This window comes from Heteronotia binoei, chromosome 2 (assembly GCF_032191835.1).
Source record: "Heteronotia binoei isolate CCM8104 ecotype False Entrance Well chromosome 2, APGP_CSIRO_Hbin_v1, whole genome shotgun sequence".
Lineage (NCBI taxonomy): Eukaryota > Metazoa > Chordata > Lepidosauria > Squamata > Gekkonidae > Heteronotia > Heteronotia binoei.
In genome coordinates, this window is record NC_083224.1 from 171,616,834 (window position 1) to 171,643,144 (window position 26,311).

General features: G+C 42.7%; 1 protein-coding gene across 2 annotated transcripts in view; it reads right to left on the reverse strand.

Annotated features, from left to right (window-relative positions):
* Positions 1 to 7,202: 7,202 nt before the first annotated feature.
* RC3H1 (ring finger and CCCH-type domains 1) overlaps positions 7,203 to 26,311 on the reverse strand; it is a 69,445-nt gene continuing 50,336 nt past the window's right edge. The window contains exons 12-20 of one of the 2 annotated variants that reach the window (XM_060232462.1): positions 24,641 to 25,032; positions 22,181 to 22,339; positions 20,353 to 20,505; positions 18,742 to 18,955; positions 16,241 to 16,331; positions 15,947 to 16,082; positions 10,652 to 10,822; positions 9,890 to 9,996; positions 7,203 to 8,766 (exon numbers count right to left, since the gene is read on the reverse strand). In XM_060232462.1, the coding sequence (XP_060088445.1) occupies positions 8,613 to 8,766; positions 9,890 to 9,996; positions 10,652 to 10,822; positions 15,947 to 16,082; positions 16,241 to 16,331; positions 18,742 to 18,955; positions 20,353 to 20,505; positions 22,181 to 22,339; positions 24,641 to 25,032 (1,577 nt within the window). In that variant the 3' untranslated portion in view covers positions 7,203 to 8,612. The remainder of the gene's footprint in view (positions 8,767 to 9,889; positions 9,997 to 10,651; positions 10,823 to 15,946; positions 16,083 to 16,240; positions 16,332 to 18,741; positions 18,956 to 20,352; positions 20,506 to 22,180; positions 22,340 to 24,640; positions 25,033 to 26,311) is intronic. The other variant, XM_060232463.1, reaches the window with a different exon arrangement.

Below are 26,311 nucleotides of genomic sequence, written 5' to 3' on the forward strand. Positions count from 1 at the left end.
CCCTGCAGGGACCCACAAGAAACTTGCAGAAACTTCTGCTGCTCTGCCTGCCTGATCATTCTTTCTGACCAGGTCTTTCCCCCTCACTACCATTCTGTGAGGAGCCACAACAGAGGGGCAACAGCTGCTTCTGCTCCCCCCACCTGAAGTGCTGCTGCCTCCATCTATTTTATGCCATCTGATGGAGGTGCATTGTCTATCTTTGCCATAGAGAACATGCCTCTTTTTTTGGAGGAGGGATTTAACCTCCCCTCCAGTTTTCTTTTAGAATTTTCATGAAAACCTGCGTGCCCCCCAAGTTTGTGGAAAGATACACCTTATGGCCTCTAATCCATATATTTAAGTATCTGCAGATGGTGCTATTTTGAAAATTAGATATGAAGTTGTTTTATGAGTACCCTTCACTACTCATAGGAGTCTTGGAGCAGCTTACAATCACTTTCCCTTCCTCTCCCCACCACAGACACCCTGTGAGGTAGGTGGGGCTGAGAGAGGGCTGAGAGAGCTGTGACTGACCTAAGGTTACCCAGCTGGCTGCATGTGGAAGAGTGGGGAATCAAACCTGGTTATCCAGATTAGAGTCAACTGCTCTTATCCACTACACCACGCTGACATGAGAACATTAGCTTCATGCCAAAGGGAAGGGAGATAATATTTGTTTATAAGAAAAATGTGCTAAGGAAAAAAGATGTTCATTCCCTTTACCCCTCTACATTCATCATTTATTTCTTCCTCATAAATGAGTAAGACATGATCATGCAAAACAAAAACAAACAACCTCCCCCTTTCCAGGATTAACACGCAGGAAATAAAAGGTGACTGATACTGTTTTCCACTTCTTCTGGTGACAATCTTTGTATTGTGGGATACCTCAATGAGAGGAAGAGAATGCACACATTGGGAAGGTGGAAAAACTGATGGTAGAGGAAAGGGATTAATTCTAGAAAATTATTTTATAAGAACAGTTTTCAAAAAATCCTTGAACAATCAGCAAATTAAAGAAGTCACTCATTGCCTGACTCAAAAGTCTCCTTTATTAACAGCATCATCACCCTAGACTAACTTTTTTGTTTTTTAACTTTTTATTTTTTTTTTTTGTTAAATATACCTCTGCAGGGCACAATCACATACAATCAATACGATTGGTAAATTACATGAGCTCTATCCCAAGCATATATGCACCAAAAATGTCAAAAAGTTATTAAAAAAAATGAACTCCACCCAAAAAGGTGATAATGACTTAAGAATGTCTCGGGGAGACTGGTACGATCCTAAAAAGACCAAAGGAAACTTGGCTTAAACCCCTCCCTCCCATACACACAATCATAAAGAATGCACACACGTAGAGAAATCCCACAACTGGAAATGGCGGGCGGGGGGGGAGGGACTTCTGGAAACAAGAGAGGGAGAGGGAGGCAGGTTTGATGAACCAAAACAAACAAACCCAACACCAAAGAGCAAAATCTAGATGGCTGACCGGCAATTCTTGAAAACAAACAAACAAAAATATATGCCACCGTGCTGCTGATAAAAAGGTCGCCTTCAGGGAAAGGGGTCCATGATTAGCAAATGGGCTGCTTACATAGCAAGCAGAGACTGCAAGGCAATTGTAAACATACAATAGGCAGCAGAGATTCATTTTTATGGGCCTCTACAGCGCCTGAGTGTTATAAAAGACAGCCTGCAAAACAGTGTCCCATCGTTAGTGGGCCCACCTGCCTTGCCCCCCCCCCCCAAACTCCCAGATGTCTTACCCAAGGCTAAGCTTTTAAAGGCGCTCCCTATGCAGATCCAGTTGTGGGAGTCCACTTCAGTTACACAATCTGGTTTTGGATGCCAAAGACTTGTGAGTATTGTCTGCCACAATAAACTAACATTAACAACAAAAGGGCTGCAGTGGCGGTCTTCTTGCACGTGTCTCATGTATTTCAAATGAGGCTTGTGCAGGAGACTTTCCCCTCTTTAACAATTGTGCCCAAAGTCACTTTTAACATACACAAAAAAGCAAACAAATTTTGTTTATAGCAAACACCAAATACTCCACAGGATTTCTGTTATCATAAAAAAAGATATGTATACATGTAACATCAGCATATCTAATACTTTTAGTTTTCAGAGAGAGAGAGAGACTGCATTTAAGCATTACATTTTTTTTTCCTTTTTGGGAAAAAAAAAACCCTGGAAATTTGTATATTTCCCCCACCACCTACAGATATTTCTTGGACATTTAAAAAAAAAAAAAAAAGCATAAGGCAGCCATAAGTTTAGACACAGGTAACCAAGTTTACATGTCAGGGCAGAAGCCACCAAGTCATCAAATGGTGAGCACCCTGAACTTACTAAAACATCTCTTAAGGAATCACAATGAAAACTGGAAGTATTCACTGTCTCCCAAAAACCACACCCTTACTGCAATAGCTCATCAGAGAAATCAAAGTGATTGTTTTTTAGCCATCCAGACATCCCGCTGAGCAGTAAAAGAAAGAGGAGCTGCTCTCCTTTCAATGCTGTTTTAGGACATCACAAATAGTGCCTTGGCTAGCTATGCTTTTCTTTTCAAAATCCTCTATAGGCAGATTATATAAAAAAGAAGAAATGGGGGTGGGGGGCGACTTTTAAAACAAATAAATAAATCCTGGTGAGTATTGGACAACTGAGTCTGAAAAACAAAATGGAGTGACTCCCCCCACCCCCTGCAAGTTAACCTGAGTATCCAAATCGCTCGTGATCAACCTCTAAACAGGCTGATCAAAAAATATAGAAGGATCTGGGGTTTTTTCCTTGTAACAATCAGAAACTTTGAATTCTATGGCAAAACAGGGCTTGTTCAACATCCTCTAAGAAGTCTTATCTGTGTCACAAAGGAAACAACTGAATCAGGAATTGGTTAGCGATGCAGGGATATATCTAAGTCTTGTGCCATCTCTAGTGCCATCAATTAAGGCAGGCTTTTACTAGTGTGTACAAACTAAAAGTACAACTGTAAATTTAAAAAGCTTCCTTTGTGGTATTTGCCACTGGGAGAAGGGAAGACTGTGAAATTCTGTGCCAGCATCTCACTGACATGATGCTTTTATTTCTGGAGCAAGTCAATGCGGTGCTTGGATGTGTAACTTTAACCCAAAGTGCTGGCGGTTGTTTCCCAACACCATAATTCTCTCTCCTTCATTTCAAGTTATTAATTTCAGCTTTGTACTTTGCAAGAAACCCTCTGAGTTAAGAGGGTATCTGAACCTGTAGTCTGAACTGGGCTTGTTTGATCACTGTCTAGAGTTTGTTTCTATCCTTCAAATATTTCAAAGCAGCAGGAGAGTCCACAACAGCTGCAGGAATTCCTTCCCAGTTCTTCCCATTGTGTCCTCGTCTACCTTTCATGCTCTCCCCTCTCCCTTGCTGCTGGACAAAACTGGAGTTGTTCTTGCCTCAGGGGGAATGGGAATAGATGAGAGCATCACTATTGAAGGCACAGAAGTAATCTGTTCTCCTGTTGCAAATTTTTAAAGTAACAGACAGAGGCATGTATCCTACCACTCTTGTTTGAAGCCTCCCTCCAGTCTACATCGCAGGAAGGTGTCACATTTTGCTGAGCAGAATGGTAGGATATAGTCCAGGAATTTCCAGGTTGAGAAACTTTGTTTTGGAAAAGGAAAAGGCACCTTCCATAGAGATTAAGATATGCAAACTTGTAGGCCATAATGCAAATCTCACTATAAGCACACCATTGCAATCAATAAGAACTGGGGAGTGGCTGCCCGGGGGTGGGGTGGGGTGTTTATTTTAAAGAGGCCCATGCTTGCTAAATAAATATAACTATGGAGCCACATGTACTCTGATTACTACTTATACTTTTTAAGTGAATTAATGTATAAGGCTGTCTAATAGGGTGACTTCTGCATAGCACTGGACAGACAGAACACTGTGTTTAATCAGCCTAACTTGCAAGCTTGAGTTCAGTTCAGTGCACTTTCTTGCTGCCACAGATCTACCTATGCAGTCAGCTGAGGCAAAGTCTTTGCAGGAGCAAAAGGATGCCACCTGGTTACATTTGGTGCAACCTGCATTAAAGAGCCTTTTTCTCATTCTGTTTAAAGTCTCCTCAAGCTTTACATCTACTCAGAGAAAATTCCAAGCAAAAACAATCAAAGCAAACAATAACTTTCTTTTTCAGAACCCCTTTGCTAACTGTAAATTTAAACGACTTGGGAGAGTTTAAGCATGTACACATCTGTGCGTATATATTTTTAAAAAGATGAGATAAATGGCTGCAAATTCAAAGAGACGCCTAAACACACCACTTTCCCAAAACCTGCTAATTATTCATAGTTATTCAGCGTATTTTCATAAGGCTTGACAATCATGAACTTTTACACATTTTTACCAGTGTTAAGAGCTGAAAAACAAAACATTACAAATATCTTTTTTCAATCCAAACTGGCTAGCCCAGTAAAATTAAAAATATTTTTTTTAAAAAAAAAGAGTAAAGCACAAGTCTTTGGCTCTCCTTGAATGGGAATAAAGATGTTTTCCACATTTATACAGACACCCCTTCCCCATTTGCCTACCAGTAGGGGCAATACCACATTTGTGTATCACTGAGTAATAACACCATTAGAAAAGGCAACTTCACAGAAGTTATTGGCTAAGCGAATTCATTTGAATGCTCGGTTTTGAGGCAGCAAGCTGTCAACTGGTGCATGATCAGAAATGGTGAGCAGCATGTTTAAACAGAGGGCACAGCAAGAGAAGAACCACCTCGGAAAGCAGGAAGGATTTTGTCAAGTTCTTACTAGCTAAGATCTCTAAGAGCTAATGAGAAACCAGCAAGTGTATGTGCACACACACACAAACACACACGTACTTACAGTATTCAAGGGAAATGGGTCTTACACTTCTGTTCTTAGTGAATCAGATACCTTAAATGCTGTTTTGAAACATGGGCCCTCAATTACATTTCCATGTAGGAACATGTGGTCTTTTCATCAACTTGTATGGGAATATTTTCTGTTGCAAAAAAGCAAGGAGTGCTTGATTACATGTTACTATGACACTGTTAGTACCAAAATATCAGGCTAATATATGTTGTGGAGTTCAGCGAGCTCTAGCAACAATTAAACTGAAGCAAAAAGAAGTTAAAAATAAAATCAGAATCGTATTATCAACGACATAATGGAGTGCAAGTGGCAGTCTATGGAGACCAGACCGATGACCATTCACAAAAAAAAAAAAATGTGCTGGTCACTGAAATAAATTATAAATGAAGGGTGGAGGAAGTCATAAGGCTTCATCTAGGACACTGTCATGTATATTGACCACTGCTCTGTTTCCCTCATTGTCACAAGACAAAGATTTTCAGACTTGTCCAGAGTCCAAAGGTACATGGCATCTGAAGATGACAGACAGATTCTGAATCCCTCGTGAATGCCCTGTTTCTTACTGCATTTCCACAACCTGAGACATTCTGCTGCTCAAAAAAATTCAGCAAGAAAAGCAACAAAGAAAAACAACAACACTCCTTTGCTATGGGAGAGAAACTCCAGTTGGCCCTATTTCACAAGTTTATGAATCTAACTCTGAAGTAAAGGTCCTGAAAATTGCTTTTTGGAAGCCACTGAAGCTGCTGAGCAATGGTTGATGCTCATGTTTAACCATTTTTCTCTACCTCCCTGTTGGGAAGCAATGGTCACACCCCAACCCCAGCTCTTTAACCTTCTCTGCAATCCTGAGTACAAGCTCTAAGGGGTAAGTCTATTATAAAAGGAAGAAGTATTGGTGCTACAGATTCTTCTACACAAAGTCAACACATTTCCCCAGCTCAGTTTCTGAAAAGTTCCTCTTTTTCTCTGTCAGTCCACTTTTATTGACTAAACTTCTCTCACACACATACACAGAAAGAATGAAAAAGGAAACTAAGCCAAGATCAATGTGGTTACCAGAGGTTAAACAGGAATATTTGATTGTGCAAACAGGACATTAACCTAGATAGACAGCATAACAAGGTCACTGGGCACAAAGGACAGAGCCAGTAAAGTTAAGGGGGGAACTATATTAAGAGGTCTTCTTTGTAGCTTCCACTCAGAGCTTGTAACTGTGCTTAGACCACAAAGTCTCTGCTATGAAATCTTGCCCCCTAGTAGTCAGAACTTAATCTGCAAGGCTCATCAAACAGAAAGCCAATTTTGCTGATTCGCCAAACCTGACTTTCTAATTGGACTGGAACTATGCAGCTCATACAATAGGGTGTTTAAAGTTGTAGAGAAAAATCTGCATTCTGGACTTGCCCCCCTTTCAGTGTGGAACAGTAAAGCACCTTGCCACTAGAAAAGGGGGAAAAATCAGAAAGAAAATCTTTTTTTTTTTCCTGAGCTAGTGCTCTCTCATTTGATTGCTCACAATTCTAAACTTCATTTACCCTACCAGGAAGATGTGATGAGCTCTCTCAAACTAGCAGTTTTCAGCAAAGAAGAGGAACAGAGGTTTCTACCCAGACTTTGTGGAAGTAGAGTTCCGGGGAGGGTGGGGGGAGACACACCCTTGTGTTTCAAGGCAAAGCCTGAAAAGCCTAAAAACAACTTAAACATCCCTCATGCTTTAAAAAATTCAAGTGATATAGAGTGTTATGTGAATTTCAGAGAGCCAGAAGGGATTAGAGTTTTAAAAATGCCTGTACTTTTGCAGTGCCTCTACCTCCCAGATGACAACGGCTGCACTCATGTGGAAAAAAATTCTTAAAACATATCCAATATATATACAGATATAACTACATATATATGTATATATACATACATACATATATATAATTTTTTATTTAAATAAAAAGAAAGAAAGCTCGAATCCCAAGCCAATACGTGTATCAAATTTTTGGCCAGCCAGGTCTGTAGGGCATAATCAAATTCAATGTGAAATAGTATATAAATGCGGTGCGCCTTGACTGGGCAAATTAAATAATCGCTACTCAAAGGAGTCTTCTGCTTGGACTCTCCTACTGGTAGGCAACAAGGGGACTGTACTCCCCACCCCCAATGTTGTTTTTTTAAACAAGACAGACAGATGCAAAGCTTAGCTGAAGGTTTTTGTGACTTTGACAAGGGGTTGAGGGGAAGAGAAAGGGGGAGAGAAAAACAACAACAACCCTAAAACAAGATGCATAAACTTCTGCTTTTACCCAACCAAAGCAACGCTGCAACTTATTACATAGCCAGTGCTTTCTGAGATTTAGTAGTCGTAGTTTCGTAAGGGAGAAACAGGCCTAAGAGATGGGAGGAAGCCTTTGCTGAGATTTTTTTCCTCCCCTCTCACGGCCATCTCGAGGTCCATGTAAAATTGGAGGAGGTGAAGACGGCCAGAAAGGGGAGGATGTGAAAAATATGTGCAGCATGAAAAAGCACCCCCACCCCCCTGCCTCGCAGGAAGGGGTTTTACAGCTAGTTTTACATGAAGTGCTATTAGTAGAAATGGGAAGTGTTTCGTCCCAAATAGATTCTTAACAGACTTTCCCCTGAAGACAGGTCTGCTTGCAGTAGAGTTGTGGAAGGGATATTTTTCTGAGGAGGGGGGAGGCTTCTCTTACATGGAGGAAGCCTCAGTTCTTCAAAAAAAAAAAATGTCAATTGCCAAAGAGAGGATAATGATTGAAGGGGATCTAAGAGCAGCTTTGGATGTAATGAAAAATGCAGAGGGAATGGTGGTAACAAGAGACAGAGTTTCTTATCCCTGTTTTTCCATCTCATCCAAAATAGGACTTTTTGTAGTTCCGTTTCACCCCTGCATCTTGACTGCAGAGGAAACCACTGTATCCATTTGCAGATACTTCCTCAGCACCAGGTTCCATAATAATAATAATAAATCAGACACCTTTCACGAGAGACAAAATTAAGTAACATTAGCCAACTTATATTGAGTCTGGAGTCCAGACCTTTCTGCTCCCTTCATAAAAAGGGAACTCCCACACACCAGTTTTTACTCTTTTGAGGTTTGTATGGAGTTTTGTTATTGCCAAGTAATAAAACTGCACCACAATGTTTAGGAAAAGATGACGAATAAATGTCAAGAAATGGGCAAAGTATTCAAGGAGAGGTACTTTTAGATTATCTCTGCCACACATTTTTCAACCAAGCAAGTTAGAGCTTCCTCCTCCATCTCGCATTCCCCATTTTTTTTTCCTTTCAAACTCACACAAAAGCAGTGAGCTTGTTGCAAAGGGAGGAGCAGAGAGACCTAAAAGGAATTGTACACTGGGTATGTAATAATACCAAAATAAAAGAGAAAACCTACCTCATTAAGATCATACAATTAATCAAACAGAGTGTGTATATATATATATATAATATCTGTTTTTTTAAAGCCCTGGCATTCAAGGCATCCAAAGTTATTAAAACAAAGTTCATTCACAGAACAAAAACAAATTTAATCGAAGTTGCTTGCAGATACTGCTAATTTTCATTTTTTTAATTAAAAAATGTGTTAATGTGAACTATGTGCAGGGTTTGTTTCTAGTAGTGGTGTTGTGCACATTATCTTCGGACCTGCTGCCGTTGAGTTCTTGCTGTCTCCCATCGTCCCGAGGAGGGGGGGAGGTGACCCCCGACAGAAGTGGAGGGATGCTTTTTGTTCCTTCAGGGAGCAGATGCGGCTGTTGTCCCTGCCCTCTGGGTGTCCTGTTCATCTCCTCCCCCTTCGGTGTCCTCTGACAAGCTCAGAGCTGCAGTTTTGTTCGAGAGGAGGCCGACGTTTTCTTGGATTGGGGCTGATCCATTTGGAACATCACTGCTGAAGAACGCGTGTCAAAACAGGAAAAAGGATACAGAAAAAAAAGAGGGGAAGACAGAGACATAATAAAATTAAAAGGGTAACCCTGAGAAGAAATCTCAAGCAGGGTTGGCTGTTCAGCTCCAATCAGGAGCTTGCCACAGACACATGGTAGCACGTGAAATCCGTTCCTTCTAGCTGTGCTGCCAGCCCTATGAAATGGCCAAGGGTACTCTTTTTGATGTCTTGGTTGGAACAGTCTGGTTGCTGTTCATTGCTGGAGGAGGGCTGGATGGTTATGCGTTGGCTAGTCAGTGTTTCTTGTTGACATTCAGAAATTGTCTGCCACTGCCTGTCTCTGAGTAGCAACCTTGGTATTCCTTGGTGGTCTCTCATCCAAATATTAACCAGGGCTGTACAAAATAGTTCACAGATTTACTTGGATAAATTATTGGGACTGTGGTCTATACTGCTTTTTATAGATTATTTTAAGTAGGATCCTATTATGTAATTTCTGGACTGCTCATGTGTCATGTTAGTATTTATACCTCATTTTGGCTCCTTCTGCTGGTTCCAGGTTTCTAAAATCTAATGCATTGGTTACTGAATGTCCCATTTTTGTTGACTGTACTGACTATGTGTTAATCTACCTTGAGTCCATGAGAAACAAACAAATAAATATTAAAACTTCTCCTTCAGATTAAAAAATGCAGAGGATGCTGGTTCATTAACTAATATTTTGAGGTAGAATATGGACTAAGAGTTTAATATTTTATTTCATCTTCCAACAAAAGCTTGTTTTGCTGCTGCTTTCTGAGATATTGTGTTAGGGAAACGATGCCTCTCTCTTTTATTGATACCCTGCTTAAAGACTGTTGTGAGATGCCTCAATCATTTAATGAAGAATGCAGATTTCATATATATAGCTCTGCATGCTTCCAACCATGAAAAATAACCTAAACCATGTTCAGATTTGCATGCCTTTTCCCCGCACCAAAAATCTAGAGTTAAATGTCATAGCCATCTACACATCACTAACGCTGATATTATAAGCTGGGTATTTCGATCAGTTCAACTTGCATTCTGTACATCTTGTTTCACATCTTAACCATTAAAAGGACTCACAGAAGTTGTGCTCTGTTACCTGAATGTCAGCGCAAGGTCTTCAGCTGGCACCTTGCTTTGCTGTCCATTTTCTGTTTGCTTACTGGCACCCAGTTTGCTTTTCACTTCCAAGGAAGACTGGCTCTCCTTGGGAAGAAGGAAAGGACAATCACTTTCTTTTCACTACATGCAACAAAACTTCTGTGAGTTCATTCCCACACAAAGTGAGAAAAAGGGACTACTGTAAAAACCAGAACATGTTATACAGACTGATTTGCGCAAAAGCCACAGGACAAGAGAACATATGCCTAGAAAGCTATCTGTCCATTCTGCCAGGATACAGAACATCCCCAAATCACACGCATCAAGCAGCAAAGAACAAGGAAGTCCATCACCACAGGCTGGAAAACCACTAGCCCCCTTCTAAATGCCGTTTAACAGATATTGCTTGCAAGCTGCACCATGGCATATAGCTGTTGCCAAAGAGTGAATTGTATTATTCTACCAATGGAAGAATTTGCTGAGATTTCCATCCCCCTCCCCCTGCACCCCATCGCAACTCATGAAACATCCTTAGCATTGCATTACAAATAAAAACAAACCACACAGGCTACCAAACGTCAGGAAATTCAAGCCAGTCTAGCTCCAGAAATATGAACAGGAAGAATGGCGAATGCTAGCAAGCAGCCATTCAGCAGAGCTCCTTGCTGCAACACACAAAGCAGCTCCACAACTCACCTGATGCAGCTGTTCCCCACCCCCCACCCCAGCTCTCCTCTGCCCCGCTACCCAAAGCACTCACCATGCTCAGCTCCCGGGTTCTCTTCCCGATTTCCCTCTCCACCTGGTGTAGCTCCAAGCTCAGCTGTTCACTCGAGATCATTCCAGGCCACTTAGGAGGTGGCGGTGGGGGCTGTGGTTGGCCTGCCAAGGTGGTCGCCTCCCTCTGCAACAGCAGCCTGTTACTAACAGCCTAAATGCACAAAGCCAAGCACATACAACAACTGAGCACACAAACAACACATCCATGCAGACATGGGAATCAGGCCCAAAGTTCAGGAATATTGCTTGGTTTCCAAAGCCCAGCCCTCCTTCTTCTCATACAGAATACACAGGCTACTTTTTTTTTTCAAAAAAAGAACCCTGCGTGCATATACATGTGAATTTCAGCCAGAAACAATCACTTCATGAAACAAGCATGGTTCCCCTCCAGTTTCTGTCAATCATTAAAAATGTTTTTTTCTTCTTCCAAACTTGTTCTAAGCTAGCCATATGAACAGCAGACCACCAGAGGCTGAATCAAACACATGAAAACCCTAGCTGAATCAAACTGACATTCCACCTTTCTGCTTCCAGCAGCAGCCAGATACCTTTCTTTATGCAGGGCATAAAGAAAACAGTCATCCCAGGGTTTAGCCCCATGGCCTGGTGTTTGGAGGTATTTTTCTTCCAAGTACAACTGTTAACTGTTATGGCTCAGAACTACTGACAGATCTGCCCACCATAAAGCATTCTAAGCCCAGTGGCAATGGCTCCACCTTGTTGCAGTGAATTGCTTGTTTGTTTGTACTGCTTTTATTATCTGAAGCAGCACTCTTCTTTTGGATGTCTTTAGCTGACTGCCAATCAGCTGGACTGAATACCTGAACGAGACCTATGGTTATGTGCAAACAATCATGAAAGCAGCCATGGTCCAAACTCTAAAGTAGTCTAGGGCATCAGGTAGTTAAACAGCCTTGCTCAAAGAGTTGTGGAGATTTTGCCTGCAACCCAGATTATCAAAATCTGTTGCTGGCTTACTTATACAAGTATCTGTCCTGCAGCATCCATACTATAGCATACGTTTTAAAGTGCTTAATCTGAATTGTAGACCAGAAGTTCTCCCTTGACCTAAGGCAGCAGTCTAAAAGATTTTGTTCTGGAGAACCCCGGCATTCCTCAAAAATCAATAATGACAGGAAAGCTTCCTTGAGAGGGATTTCCTTCCCTCCCTCCATCTTCCTCTGCAGTGTCAGTCAGTCATTCTTTATTACAGTCATTAGACCAATCATGTGACACATTTATATGTAAAACAATTCAAGGCACAAATAATCAGATAAACTTCTCTGCAGCGTGTAACTGTAGGACAGATGCATTCAAAAATGAACATACAGTTCAGGCAGGGCAATGATACAGCTCAAGAGGTTTGAGTCAATGCTCAGCAAGAGCAGAATGCAACTCAACAGCAAGTTTCATATCCTACAACAATGGCTTTTGCAGCAGACTAAGTCATGGAGCCCCGTGGCGCAGAGTGGCAAGCTGCAGTACTGCAGTCTAAGCTCTGCTCACAACCTGAGTTTGATCCCGGCAAAAGCTGGGTTCAGGTTGACTCAGCCTTCCATCCTTCTGAGGTTGGTAAAATGAGTACCCAGCTTGCTGGGGATAAAGTGTAGATGACTGGGGAAGGCAATGGCAAATTGCCCTGTAAAAAGTCTGCCATGAGAATGTCACGATGCAATGTCATCCCAGAGTCGGAAACGACTAGTACTAGCACAGAGAACTACCTTTATCTTTTTAAAGTCATTATAGAAAGGGTTACTGTCTGAAAATCACTGCAATATGGGGGATGGCTGAAAGTGGGGGAAAGACTTAGAGGGGCCCCCCCCACAGAACTGAGCAAGTTGTGTAATTTGTTTTCATAAGATGCTTGTGTTGGGTCTGGAGATTATAAAAGAGAGGCTCTGAGGGAACCTTTTTCTGGGGGCCTGCAATGACTCTCAGCAGTTGGGGCTTTTAACTTTTTTCACATAATTAACTGCTTTGCAGCACAGTACTGAATGTGCAATAAATGTCACATGGCAATATCCAAAAGGCCATTTGGAACTAAGTATCTAAATATATAAACGAGCATTTGTTTGACTGGTTTCATCATCAAGGCCAGTTATGACTGAAGGATTAAATCTAATGCATTTCATGGAAAAATTTGTCATAAGAACATAAGAGAAGCTATGTTGGATCAGGCCAATGGTCCATCCAGTCCAACACTCTGTGTCACACAGTGGCCAAAAATCAGGTGCCAGCAGGAGGTCCACCACTGGGACCAGATTCCAGAAGCTCTCCCACTGTTGCCCCCCTAAGCACCAAGAATACAAGAGCATCACTGCCTAAGACATAGTGTTCCATCTATGGCTATGCCTTATGGCTAATAGCCACTGATGGACCTCTGCTCCATATGTTTATCTAATCCCTCTTGAAACTGTCTATGCTTGTAGCTACTACCACCTCCTGTGGCAGTGAATTCAAAGTGTTAATTAGACTTTGGGCGTTTTCGCACTGACCTTACCCGGGAGCGACGTCCCTCTTCACCGCGCAGCGTCTGCGCGGATTTCGCACTAATTGCTCCGCAAAACCCAGAAGAGCCGCAAAGTCCCGCGGCTTTTGAGTCGCAAATGTAAACTGGCCAGTTTACATTTGTGACGCAAAAGCCGCGGGACTTTGCGGCTCTTCCGGGTTCTGCGGAGCAATTAGTGCGAAATCCGCGCAGACGCTGCGCGGTGAAGAGGGACGTCGCTCCCAAGTAAGGTCAGTGCGAAAACGCTCTTTGAGTGAAGAAGTACTTCCTTTTATCAGTTCTAAATCTTTTACTCATTAATTTCATTGAGTGGCCACGAGTTCTTGTATTGTGAGAAAGGCAGAAAAATACTTTTCTCTACCTTCTTTATCCCAGGCATAATTTTGTAAACCTCTATCATGTCACCCCTCAATCACTGTTTCCCCAAGCTAAAGAGCCCTAACCTCTTTAACCTTTCATCATAGGGAAAGTGTTCCATCCCCTTAATCATTTTAGTTGTCCTTTTCTGCACTTTTTCTAATGTTATATCATTTTTGAGGTGTGGTGACCAGAACTGTACACAAGTATTCCGAATGAGGTCACACCATCCATTTATACAGGGGCATTATGATACTTGCTGATTTGTTTTCAGTCCTCTTCCTAATAATCCCAGGCATAGCATTTGCCTTTTTTAGTGCTGTTGCATACTGGGTCAACATACTGGGTTATCTACCACAACTCCAGGATCTCTCTCCTGTTTAGCCTCCGCCAGTTCAGAGCCCTTTAACATGTATTTATAGTTAGGATTTTTGGCTCCAATGTGCATTACTTTGCACATGCCCCCGCTGAACCTCATTTGCCACACTGACACCCACTCGCCCAGTCTGTAAAGAACACACAAAGATGTGCAGCAGCACCTAGTTCAGCTTCAGGCGAATCGGGTTTTCTGTTGTGGCTGACACACTCTCTCTTTCTCTCTCCCCAAGTCTGATCTTATGTTTCTTCTTCCCCTGCCCAGAAAGTGGTCAGGCAGTCCAGAATTGGGATATAATTTCTACGGACACCATCTTGGACTTCTTTTTGATTTTTATTTCAATCTTGTTATGATTGGAATGTTAATGTTGTCTGTATTTGTTTTACGGTTCTGTGGCTTTTGTTGTACATCGCTGAGAGCTCTGCACAAGCAAGGGTAAGGTGATTAACAAATCTAATAAGTAATAAAACATTAGTAACGTGATGCACAGTCAGGCTGGGTCTTTTAAAGCCATCCAATACTCCTCTGCTACAGCATCAGTGAAGGCAGGCATGCAAGACTCAAGCACTGATTTGTCTCTGGTTCTGAACAGGAGCACGAGAATATCCAGGGATCACTTAGCAGAGTAGCTGAGAAATGTGTCGCTTCTTCCTCCTACCACTTTCTCTGAAGGGAGCTGTCCAGTTCATACTCATTACCCAATGTTCTTTTCCACTGAGGTAAACCAGATCTTCTGAGAACGGGGGTAGGTAAACCCATAAGTGTCTGACTGTGAAGATGCTAGTGGACTGGCAAACAAAGTGGGGTGGTGGTGGTGGTGGGAGAGACATGGCTAGGGTAGTTCGTGGATAGGGCACACTGGGAACAAGCTGAGCTCACAGGGGCTCACTCTGGGCCCTTGGGTGGAGAACCTGTAGGGTATGTGGGACTGCTTTGCTGCTATTATGCATGCATGACAAGGGCTGCCTACCCATCCTTATAATAAAATCTACAAGTAATGGGACCCTATCAAAGTTCTGTATTCACTCAAGACCCTCTCTATCTAAGCGAAATTAACAACTACACCTCTGCTCTTATTAATCTGGAACCAATAACTTCTCCCCTATCGGATAAGTCTTCTGATACAGCGTCCCCCTCAAACATGGAGTTGTTGAAAGAGGTGTTTGATCCTCCTGATACAGCGTCCCCCTCAAACATGGAGTTGTTGAAAGAGGTGTTTGATCCTCCTGATACAGCGTCCCCCTCAAACATGGAGTTGCTGAAAGAGGTGTTTGATCCTCCTTCCCCAATCTGATGGTTTTCGGGATAGCCTTCCCCAGTCCTGCTATAATAATGAGAAGTCCTGACTGTGTTAGAATTCCAACCATCCAGATTCTTCTCCCCCACCGAAGATTATTTCTTGGAACACTGCCGGATGGTTTCGTTGTCTACAAGTAATTACTGCAGAGGAAACATCTGAATTAAAGCTCCTTCAGGTTCTCCCACTCATCACAATCTTTTATCCAATTTGTTTTTGAGAGGACACTGCTCTTCTGAAATGAATCCAAATTACAGCTATAACTACTGTTGGATGCTCCTATCAGAAATGCAGAGACTTGTTCTCAAGAAATCAAAGCCACTGCAATGCTTCCAAGGAGGACTTTTCAATAAGCCGTGCAAAGCCATTATAGGGTCTGTGCTAGTTAGGAAGTCAAACACCACAAGAATTACACAACACAGAACAAATTGTCACCTAAAATCCCATTACTATGAAGACCACCCCTCTCTCTCCATCAACACCAGGACAATAAAACTTACACGTCTAAAAGACAGAGACTGAATGCACATTTAAAAAGAATACAGAAACAAGACGTCTGCAGGAAAATACTACGGCAAATTTCTTAAAAAGTGATGACAAATCCCTCATTCCAACATGATCCAAGGAGAATATGTTTATATTCTCTCTTTCCTATTTAGTTCTCCCCCTCTCTTTCCTATTTAGTTTTTCCAGTGCCTTCTTTTAAAAATAAATCACAGGGGATGCAAGTACAAACCTCCAGTCCTCGGAGTTGTGTCTGTTGGCTGATCTGGTGGTTTAGTTGCTGTAGTTCAAGCCGAAGCTGCTGTTCCCTTTCGGCTGAGGGCAACGGCTTCCCGTGGCCAGCTGCGTCTGTTATGGACAATCTTTCCCTTTGGGGAAATGGAAGAGACTGGTTAAGAAGCAAGAGGCTTCTGTTCTCCTCTTCTCAGAGAGTTGTGGTCAAAAACAAACAAAACACAGCCTTCCACCTCACACACACACAGAAACAGCATGCTTAGCCATGAATAGCAAGTTCACATACTCATACCTGTCACTAAGGCGTCCCTGAGAAGGTAGGTTTGGGTGGGGTGTATATGGTGAGCCTCCCCATGCGCTGTGTGTTCCATAAGGGCTGTAATCTACAAAGCAATTGGAAAGGCCTATTTAGAAAGTGCTTGTTTATTAAAATTAGTTAAGTCACATAGTTGCTACAGCTGCCTGGTTTTTAAGATTGCCTTATATGCAGTATTACACTTGTGAATAATTCCTTTTGCATCTGCACTCCACTGAAGATAACCCAGTTTTCCCCCTCTTATGCTAGAAATAAAAGGCCAAAAAAAAGTTTTTGGAAGCCTGCAATATTATTTATAGCCTTGGGTTTAATAAAACCCTACAAACTAAAACTTTTGATGGATGGGGTGGAAAACAGGCTCATTGCTAGGAAGTGGAGGTGGAAGAGCAAATTAAAATTTTTAAAGAGGAAAAGGATGGAATTAAAAGAAAACACTTTTTTCCCCTGAAACAACATAGAAAATGCAAACCAACATCTGACAAACCCTCCTCCTTCTTTCTAAGATCACTTGTTCATTTCGTTAAACACCCTCCCCCCCAAAAAAAATCAACCACCGCCTATAAAGCACTTAGGTTGCATTCACTAAAAAATTTCTTCTGGGATTTCTGACAGCAGACCATGACTTCCTTGCCTGCCTCCTTCCACCACAGCCTATAATGCCCCCAGAAATGCTGTTCCTAGGGACAGGAACACCCCACCCTCCACCTTCAAGGACAGCTGGGTGAGTTCAGAGGGTTGAGAACTAGGGACTGGCACAAATTGTTCCCCTCCATTTGTAGAAATCATCTGCTGGATCCAACCAGGGTAACAGGTTCCTTTAAACCAAAATCTGCAACCAAGGTTTCAATGAATTTTCAGAGGCTAAATACAGATGCAACTGGGACTCACTGGCAATAGGTAGGAAGCTGTTTAATTGTCAGGCTCACTTGCAAACCTTCCCTCTTCTTTCATGGGGCACTAAGACTGAAATCTTCAGCTAACTCAAATTTACTTGGGACTTCTGAGCAGTGTTCCCTCTAAACTGAGTTAGTGTGAGCTAGCTCACAGATTTTTAGCCTCCAGCTCACACACTTTTGCCTTAGCTCAGGAAAAATGGCCCCAGAGCACAATAATTTATGCAGTAGCTCACAACTTTAATGCCAGTAGCTCACAACATTAATGCCAGTAGCTCACAAAGTAGAATTTTTGCTCACGAGACTCTGTGGCTGTTGCACTCATTGCTTCTGAGTGCAAGTACCTCAATACAACGGACTTGTTTCTTTCCATTTCCATTTCATTTATTAGCTTCTATGATCAAAGATCTTAAGCTCAATCAGGATGTAACAATTGTCAAAACATGCAATGGTATACAACATAACTAACCATATTCACAGAATTCAAAAGTTACAGTCAAAATATTCAAATCTAAAAGTGAATAAAATGTTAAAACATGAATTTCTAATAAAACCTATCATACAGTTAAGTAAACCTAAAATTGTCATGTTAACCACATATATGCCAGATTCCATTACCATCAGACTCTAGAAAAATGACCTGTCAACTCAGCAGTGGGAAAAGAATGAAAGCACGTCTATGACAAGGTGTTTTTAGGAATCAAGTATATGAGGGAAGTGACTCCGGAGGAGGAACATCTAGGGCAAGAGTGGAACATATACATCTTGCTCGATCTAAAGTACTAGACCGGTCAAGATTGATCACCTTCATTCTAGTCTGCTTCAAAGCTTCCTGGTAAATTAAATTATTCCAGGCTGTTGGAGGAAAGCCCAATAACTCAAATCTAGTATCTAGATATCTTTACCAACTTTTGTAATTGTCCTCCTTTAGGAGATGTAAGAGGCTACCTTAGGCATTTGGTGCTGAATAAAAGACTTTTATTCTCAGCTTTAAAGCTGCAATCCAGGCTCTAGACTCCAAAGAGTGTTGGGCAAATTCCACTCTAAGTGCAGTTTCAGCCACACACCTAGGAGTCCCTGCCATTCTGCGCAGAAAAGAAGTATACGATTCTTTCCCAGTAACTGGGATTCTTAACCACAGTTTAATCCTAGTTAAGAATTCCAGTTGCTGGGAAAGAAACCAACCTCCATTAGTTAAGGAGCCACTTGAAGGCTTCCATTTTCTGTCTCAGTCAATCGTGCAACAGAAGGGAGAACATGCAAGCCTAGCATTAATTATATTTATGAAGGATGAACCAACTCCAATCCACCCATGATGTCTGAACAGAGCCAAAACCTGGTTTTACAGAAACCCTAGTGTTGACAATTGGCTTAAATGCAATGAAGGGGAATGGAGCTGCATGGAGGCAGCCCTGAGGCAGACTTCCAAATCTGTCAACACCATTTCTTGTGAAGCAGGTGTGACCATACGCCAATCCTGCACCTCTTGTTCACCATCTCTGTTAGCAATTAACAGCTTTCTGAGCTTGAACTATAGCACTGGTACTGTATGAGGAACCAAGTGTTGAAGGCTCATGTTCATACCTGAAATGTTGACTGGTTTTGTGGAAGCTCCTTGAACTGTCATGGCTTGCATGGGTCCAGGATTCTGGTACATAGTTTTAGATGTTCGCGAGATGGCACCGAACCTTGAGACGGTGGGCCGGTCTCCAAATGGAATGAGATCGTCATCCCCAGTCTCTGCTGCTCTCCTCTGCAAATCCAACCGCTGGTCTCGCATCCCTTTGCTATCCACGTTCTGAGAAGATGGAAGAAGGGAAGAAGAAGGCCAATGATAAGCAAGCTCCTTCATCTTTTCATCTCGGGTGAAAACTTCTCACCAAGACAGATAAAGAATGGAAGATCTCCAAGGAGGATAAGAACGTAAGAACATAAGAGAAGCCATGTTAGATCAGGCCAATGGCCCATCCAGTCCAACATTCTGTGTCACACAGATAATATCCTTTTTGAGGTGCGGCGACCAGAACTGCACACAGTACTCCAAATGAGACCGCACCATCGATTTATACAGGGGCATTATGATACTGGCTGATTTGTTTTCAATTCCCTTCCTAATAATTCCCAGCATGGCGTTGGCCTTTTTTATTGCAAACGCACACTGCCTTGACATTTTCAGTGAATTATCTACCACGACCCCAAGATCTCTCTCTTGGTCAGTCTCTGCCAGTTCACACCCCATCAACTTGTATTTGTAGCTGGGATTCTTGGCCACAATGTGCATTACTTTGCACTTGGCCACATTGAATCGCATCTGCCACGTTGACGCCCACTCACCCAGCCTCAACAGATCCCTTTGGAGTTCCTCACAATCCTCTCTGGTTCTCACCACCCTGAACAATTTAGTGTCATCCGCAAATTTGGCCACTTCACTGCTCACTCCCAACTCTAAACTCTCCCAACTCTAACGATTAACGGTTGTTATAAAATAATATTTAAAAGGCAGAAGGTAAACAATCAAATTCACTGAACCAAGATACAAATAATCTAAACTCCAGCAAAGAAATAAGAAGGGGTGGAATTCTAGCAGGAACTCCTTTGCATATTAGGTCACATACCTCTGATGTAGTAAATCCTCCAAGAGTTTACAAGGCTCTTTTTTGTAAGCTCTTGGAAGGACTGGCGACATCAGGGGTGTGTGGCCTAATATGCAGAGGAGCTCCTACTAGAATTCCATCCCTGGACATAAGCATCACACATCTCCCACCTCCATAATACTACTGTCTTTAGGGCACAGTGATAGCTATTATGACATCTGTCGATTCAGACACCACATAAAGCCATAATTTATGAATCGGCCTTAGAATATGGCTCTCAATTATAGTTTGCTGGCTAATTGCAAACCATGGATTTATCAGTTCAGCAAACCACCGTTAAGCTTCCTTAATCGTGGCTTGATCAGATGTTTCAACTGACTTTCTAAGAACTATGAAAAAAGACCCTTGGAACTGTACTTCATTACAAGCAGCAACCTTAAGCGAGTGTCCTGTCAAAAAGTCACCTTGACAGGTACGGATGACCTAGAGTTAGAATTATTTGCATAGCAATATATGTACACCATGCCAATTCTGTGAATGCACAGCAGACCTCTTTTTCTCTCTTTAGCACTGTTTGTGTAAACCATGCCCACATGCTTACCACCATCTCCACAGACCCCGCTGCCACAATGTCTTTGGGTTTTACATCTTTGGTTCCAATGTAGGAGCCGATGGTGTCACATGACCAAGGAGAATACTGGCTGTAATCATTTCCTTTGTATTTGCCAGCTACCTTCAGATCTTCATCCATGTACTGAACAAACACAAATGCCAACAGTTTAGGAGAGAGAAAAGGGTGGGGGACTGGCATTAACAATAAATGAGACAGCTGTAAAATAAAGATGCGAACCAAAACAGAAATTTAAAATGTTCTCTACGGCCTATCAGACTTCACTTTGACTTACCAGCACTGCACACAATGAAATTTTAACATGAGGAATGCATTCAAGCATAAGCCATGCATGTATGTACTCCATGAAGCAGCAGTCTGGCTTGAAATAGCTATATTATACGCCTTGACCTAAATGTTCTAATTGGTTCTGAAATGGCAACTGAGAAATCAGACAAATTGAAAGTGGCAACTAGTTAGCAGCAGTATCTCGAAATGACATTTCCATCTGGTTATTTCGCTCTTTCATAAGCTTGCATAAATTGGAAGCAGGGAATATTGTAAGACCAAACTGTAGTCAGTACTGTTCTAATATTTAATGAAAACAATATGACTTATTTGTGTACATATTATTCAAGTGTGATAACTGCATGGTTTGTCAACAATACTGCATGACTAGTCTCCAATAGAACTGGATGAATAACCTAAGGAATGGCTTTCATTAAGTTGACCCTATAATAGGAGACTTAAAAACTGCAACATGAGAGACCAACCCCCTAACGGCAGGAATTCATTACCCCAACTTATCAAGCTTTGTTCACAAAACATGCTCCTCAGTCTCTCTTCAAGCATGGTTTCCCCATCCATGTGACATGCCTGTTCTCCCTCTGAGACATCTGGACACAGGTACACAGCAATAGACTTTAAATACAGAATAAGGAGTATATCCACATTCTGCTTGCACAAGAATCACAGGATCACCCTGCTTTCCCCATCCTGGAGTCATAGGACTTGTGTGGAGTAATAACCCCACACAAGCTGGTGGGTTGTAGCAAGAAGGGGAAAGAGGGTGAAATTCTTCCTCCTTCCATCAGTGAAGATTCACTAACAGAACACGAAAGGAGAGCAATTTCACCACTTTCCACCTCCTCCCTGTAAACCACTAAACCCACACATCTATTACTCTACACGAATTCTGCTACCCAGGGGTCATTTTGTAGAAAAATAGGTGGTGGAGCTCATCCAGGGATTGTTATGCAGCTGCACCTACTATTCAATGGACAAGGAGGTAGACCTCTCAGAAGGAGGAGGCGGAACTCTCAGAAAGGTTCAGGAGTTGCGCTCCGGTGAGCTCCCACTGAATCCAAGGCCTGCAGCTACCCAAGGAATCAATTTTCATGGAATCAGAGATGGCTGCTAGAGGGAATGGAAACTGGGCAAGATCCACCACAACCATCCGTGCCTTCCACTGACGTATTGCTGGATCCAACCCTCCATATCCAAAAATCCAACGTGACCAGGCCCAGGCTGTGCAGGCAGTTCCCAGAATTCACCTGAGATATGGACTCACACTGTTCAAACCACCCAGGCAATCACACAGATATCCAACAGGACTGGGAAGCCTGGTGGGCGGGGAATAAAACCTCAGTTTCTTCCTCCATGTGGGAAATAAGATTGTGAGAGAATGAAATCCAAGATCTATTCCTCTTCTTCCCTCTGCAGACTCAACTATTTGGAATTTTCTTCTGTTTGGCATGCCCCCACCCAACTGTAGCAGCAGCTCAGCAGCTATATTGAAGAAAAACGCAAATACACACACCTCATCAGTGTGGAAAGAGGGAGGCAGAGTCGGTGACGGCGCAAAAGGAGGAGGGGAGATGACTTTCCTTTCCTCTAGCTGAGCCATGATCTCCTTCCGACGACGGTGCAGTTCATCTAGACTGGGATGCGGCTGAGGTGGAGGCCGGCCATAAGGCTCCTGAAGATTTTACAGAGGTTCAGTTTTTAAAGACATAAAGCAATTCTGCACTATGCATCTGGTAAATCAATGGATGCAGACCCCAGCCCTAGCGGTAATCTAGAACAGCAGCTAGATCAGTGATCTCTAACATGCCAAGCCAGTGTATTTCTTTGCCCAAGCATCAGCCAAACCAAAGAGCCAATCCCAGCTTTCCACTATCTCACTGGAACAGGAGAGGCTTCAGAAGATACCAGGATGAATTGGCTTTATGTCTGCAAGGAGGATCCATTTAGAAACAGCTGCACCATCATAAGAGGACACTTAACTTGGAACCTCCCATCACCATGTGATTGGTTACATGAGAACCATTTTGTAGTCAGCTATGCCCCACAAATGGCAATCATTTTTTTTGATATCAACTGCCTGTTTTCAAAACTTAAATGTGCCCACAAGCTCAACAAATTTGGGAATTCCTAAACTAGATTAACATAAATGGGGCTGACCAAGTTTATACAGTAATTTTTTTGGGGGGAGGAGGGGGAATCACAACCATGTTTTTTGTTTGATTTCTGTACTCATTAGAACTGAAGTCCTTCATATTGAAATGATACATTCCAAAGGGGGGGGGAGAATTACTCAGCAACACAAAAAAGTAACCAATGGTTCCAAATCAGACCCAAGAGAGGGCTATTATTTTCCTATCAACTGTGGTTCATTCTGTGCCTGGATGCTTGCAATAAAATTATTTGAAGCCCAAAAGGAATGAGCCATATTAATTTTGCATGGTCAAAAAAGGAACACATTTTAGCATATTGCATTTGGACAAATAGAATCAGGCAGTTACTTCAAATACTGCAGTATCTCTGAAAGTACACTCATCCTGTATTTAAATTTGATTTCTGCAAATTTAAGTATGGAAAACAGATTTTAATTACTCACCCTGTGAAATATTCACTTGATGACTTTCCATACAAGCTACTGTATTTCAGCTGGTATACTACTAGACTAGAACTGAAACACCTAGTCTAAGCCCCTTTGCTGTGGGTGCAGAATCCATCTGAAAATTGCAGCTTGCATATTTCTTATTTTTAAAATGCAGCATCAGTGCTTTTCTGGGTGCAAAGGTATGACTTCAAAAGATATAAACAATGAATGATGAAATCTCAGAAGCCAGAAGAGTTAAAAATATCACCTCCTCCAAAGGGACCGGCAGAACCATCTGGTTCTGCTCCCACAGAGATTTGGTGGAAAATGGGCTGAAATTATTCTGCTCCACTAAAACTCTGGAATGGATCACAGAAGACAAAATGCCATTGACTGTTCATTTCACAAAAAACAGACAGCATTTTAAAAAAACCAACCCCTGCCACATGAGTGGGATATGATGTCTATTCTACTTACAGTGAAATTAGGAACACTTCTTCACTGGATTGGAGTTTTTGGAGACAGTAATTATAAAAATATGGAGACGTTTAAAATTTTTCCAAAACTCAAACCTTTCATGTTACAGAACTCTGGACATGAATTTATTTAAGTTCAAATAAAACATGATATGAGAGATAGGTGATGGGGGGGGGGATATCTCTCGCATTTGTTTTTTGTCTTTAATCGGCATTATTTTTTATTTTATGCACATTTATTTTTTCAAAAAAATCAGCAAAAAATCAAGTTTTTTTTTTTTTTTAAAGAGCTGCTTTAAAGATCAAGGGTGGGTGGGACTTTTGCGGAAGGAATACTTAATTCTTTTCTCCTATCTTTTTTCTTCCTTTCTTCCTCTCATGAAACTAGTTACAGCTTTGGGGGAGAGGCACAAGAGGAAAAGGTTAAACATCATATCCCCAGCCATGCTGATCTTCAAAGCACTTGCCTGGTAATTACTGGTTGTTGGGGGGTTTTTTAAGAAGAAAGAGAATCTAAGTATGAACTGTCAATGTCATTTTTAGCCTTCACGGCCTCTCTGCTTCCATATTCTGCATAATAGAAAAATCTCCCAAAGGATAGAACCTTAAAAATGCCAAGCACCAGCCCTGACTTGGACAGCCCAGGCAAACCTGATCTTGTCAGATCTTGGAAGCTAAGCAGGGCCAACTCTGGCAAGTACTTGGATGGGACACCTCCTTGGAATACCAGCAGTTGGGAGGGCAGGGCAGGCTTCTCAGCCACCTCTCTGAATATCCTCCAGGCCCCCAGTAGGAGGTCAGTCACCAGAGGTCATCATGACCCCCCCCAAAAAATACACACACACACACACAAACACACAAAAGCCAAGCACTTGATAATACGTTGTGATAAACAAGAAAGAACAGAAAGAACTCATACTCTGGGATACGAAGGTCGGATCTGGCTGAGATGCGGACTGACTGGATAGTAGCCTTCCACTTGTGGATATCTGTCTCTTGTTTCAGGTACATATGGCGATACAGCTGGTGGAGGAATTTCAATGGGTACAGGGCTTCCTCTGACGATCTCTTCCCGGGGGTATGGCTGGGCAGAGGGATAGACGCGGCGGCTGTCATAGTGGGGAGGGTACATGGGCTGTCCCATAGGAGGGTATTGCTGAGGTTGTGCACCATACTGAGAATTCACCACGCGGTCTTGGAGGTATGGCGGGTAATGTTCTAAATATGGAGGACCCGGCTCAGGAACTGATGGTGGAGGTCGGACAAATCGAGACATACACTGTGAAGACTGAGCTGTAGGATAATACACACCTGGAAATGTGAAATAAAATTTTTGAAAGCTACTTAAGATACCCAGTGCCATTTCCCCCCAGTTATTTCAATCAACTGAAGATGCTGAAAATCTGAAACAGGCTGATTTTCTAAAACAGCTTCTTGCTGTGTTTGAAGATATTCTCACAAGCTGTGTCTATACTGAATTTTTCATGTTGAAACTATAATGCATTGCTATTTTTAAGACAGAAAATGACCATGAAAGACCCAGATGAAAGTTCCTTTGGAACTCCCTTTAAAGAAGCTCCTTGGGTGGAGAAGTTGCAGCCCCTCTCATAGATAGGAAACTGTTCTTGATTTCTCCAAGTTAATTGTATATCCCAAGAGGTTTCCAAATTTTGTGATGGTCCACTAATTTGAGGACTGTTTGATTTGGATCTTTCTAAAAGTAAGAATGCTTCATCTGCACGTAACACTCTGTTTCCTCAGCCTTGATTCATTTAATGTTTTTACCCTGACCTGTTTTGAGAACAAGGTTAAAAGACAAGCGGGACACTGAGCATATCAGTTGCAAGCATGTCCAATCTGAGGAAGCAGCTGTCATAGTAAGACTATATGGTGCTCCCAAGACAGCAAGCAATGGTCAGGCAAGATCAAGGAAGAGGCTTGCAGGAATTCTCATTAGAGGATGGGATGAAATAAGGAGCCTTCTTGCTCTGACCAATATGTCTCAAAAACCACTGAAACTCATCTTCTCAAGTTATGCTTCAGACTAGCAACTAAACCATTATCAGGGCTGGCCCTCCCACTAGGCAAACTAGGCAGTTGCCTAGGGAGCCGAGAGGTGGCAAATTGGGCTCTCCCCCCCCCCCGGTCCGGTGTCACAGGCAAGCGCTTAGCTTGCCTCCCTCCCCCCTCCCCGCTGCTAGCCCCCTCCAGGCTGGCAGCGCGGCGTCCCCCCCCCGCCACGGCGTCCCACCCCCCCCAGGCACTCTGCTTGCCTGCCCGCCACTGCTAAAAGAAGGGCGCTCCAATCGCTGGCTCCCTTCCCCCTGCTCGCCAGCTAAAAGTAAGCTTAGCCAGTGAGCAGCTCGCGCCTGCGCGTTTTGTCTCCTAACAAAACACGCAGGCGCGAGCTGCTCACCAGCAGAGCGCCTGGGGGGGCGGGACGCCATGGCGGGGGGAGGGACACCACGCTGCCGGCCTGGAGGGGGCTGCCGGTGGGGAGGGGGGAGGGAGGCAAGCTAAGCGCTTGCCTGGGACACCGGACGGGGGGGGCGAGAGCCCAATTTGCCACCCCCCGGCCTCTCAGTGCCCT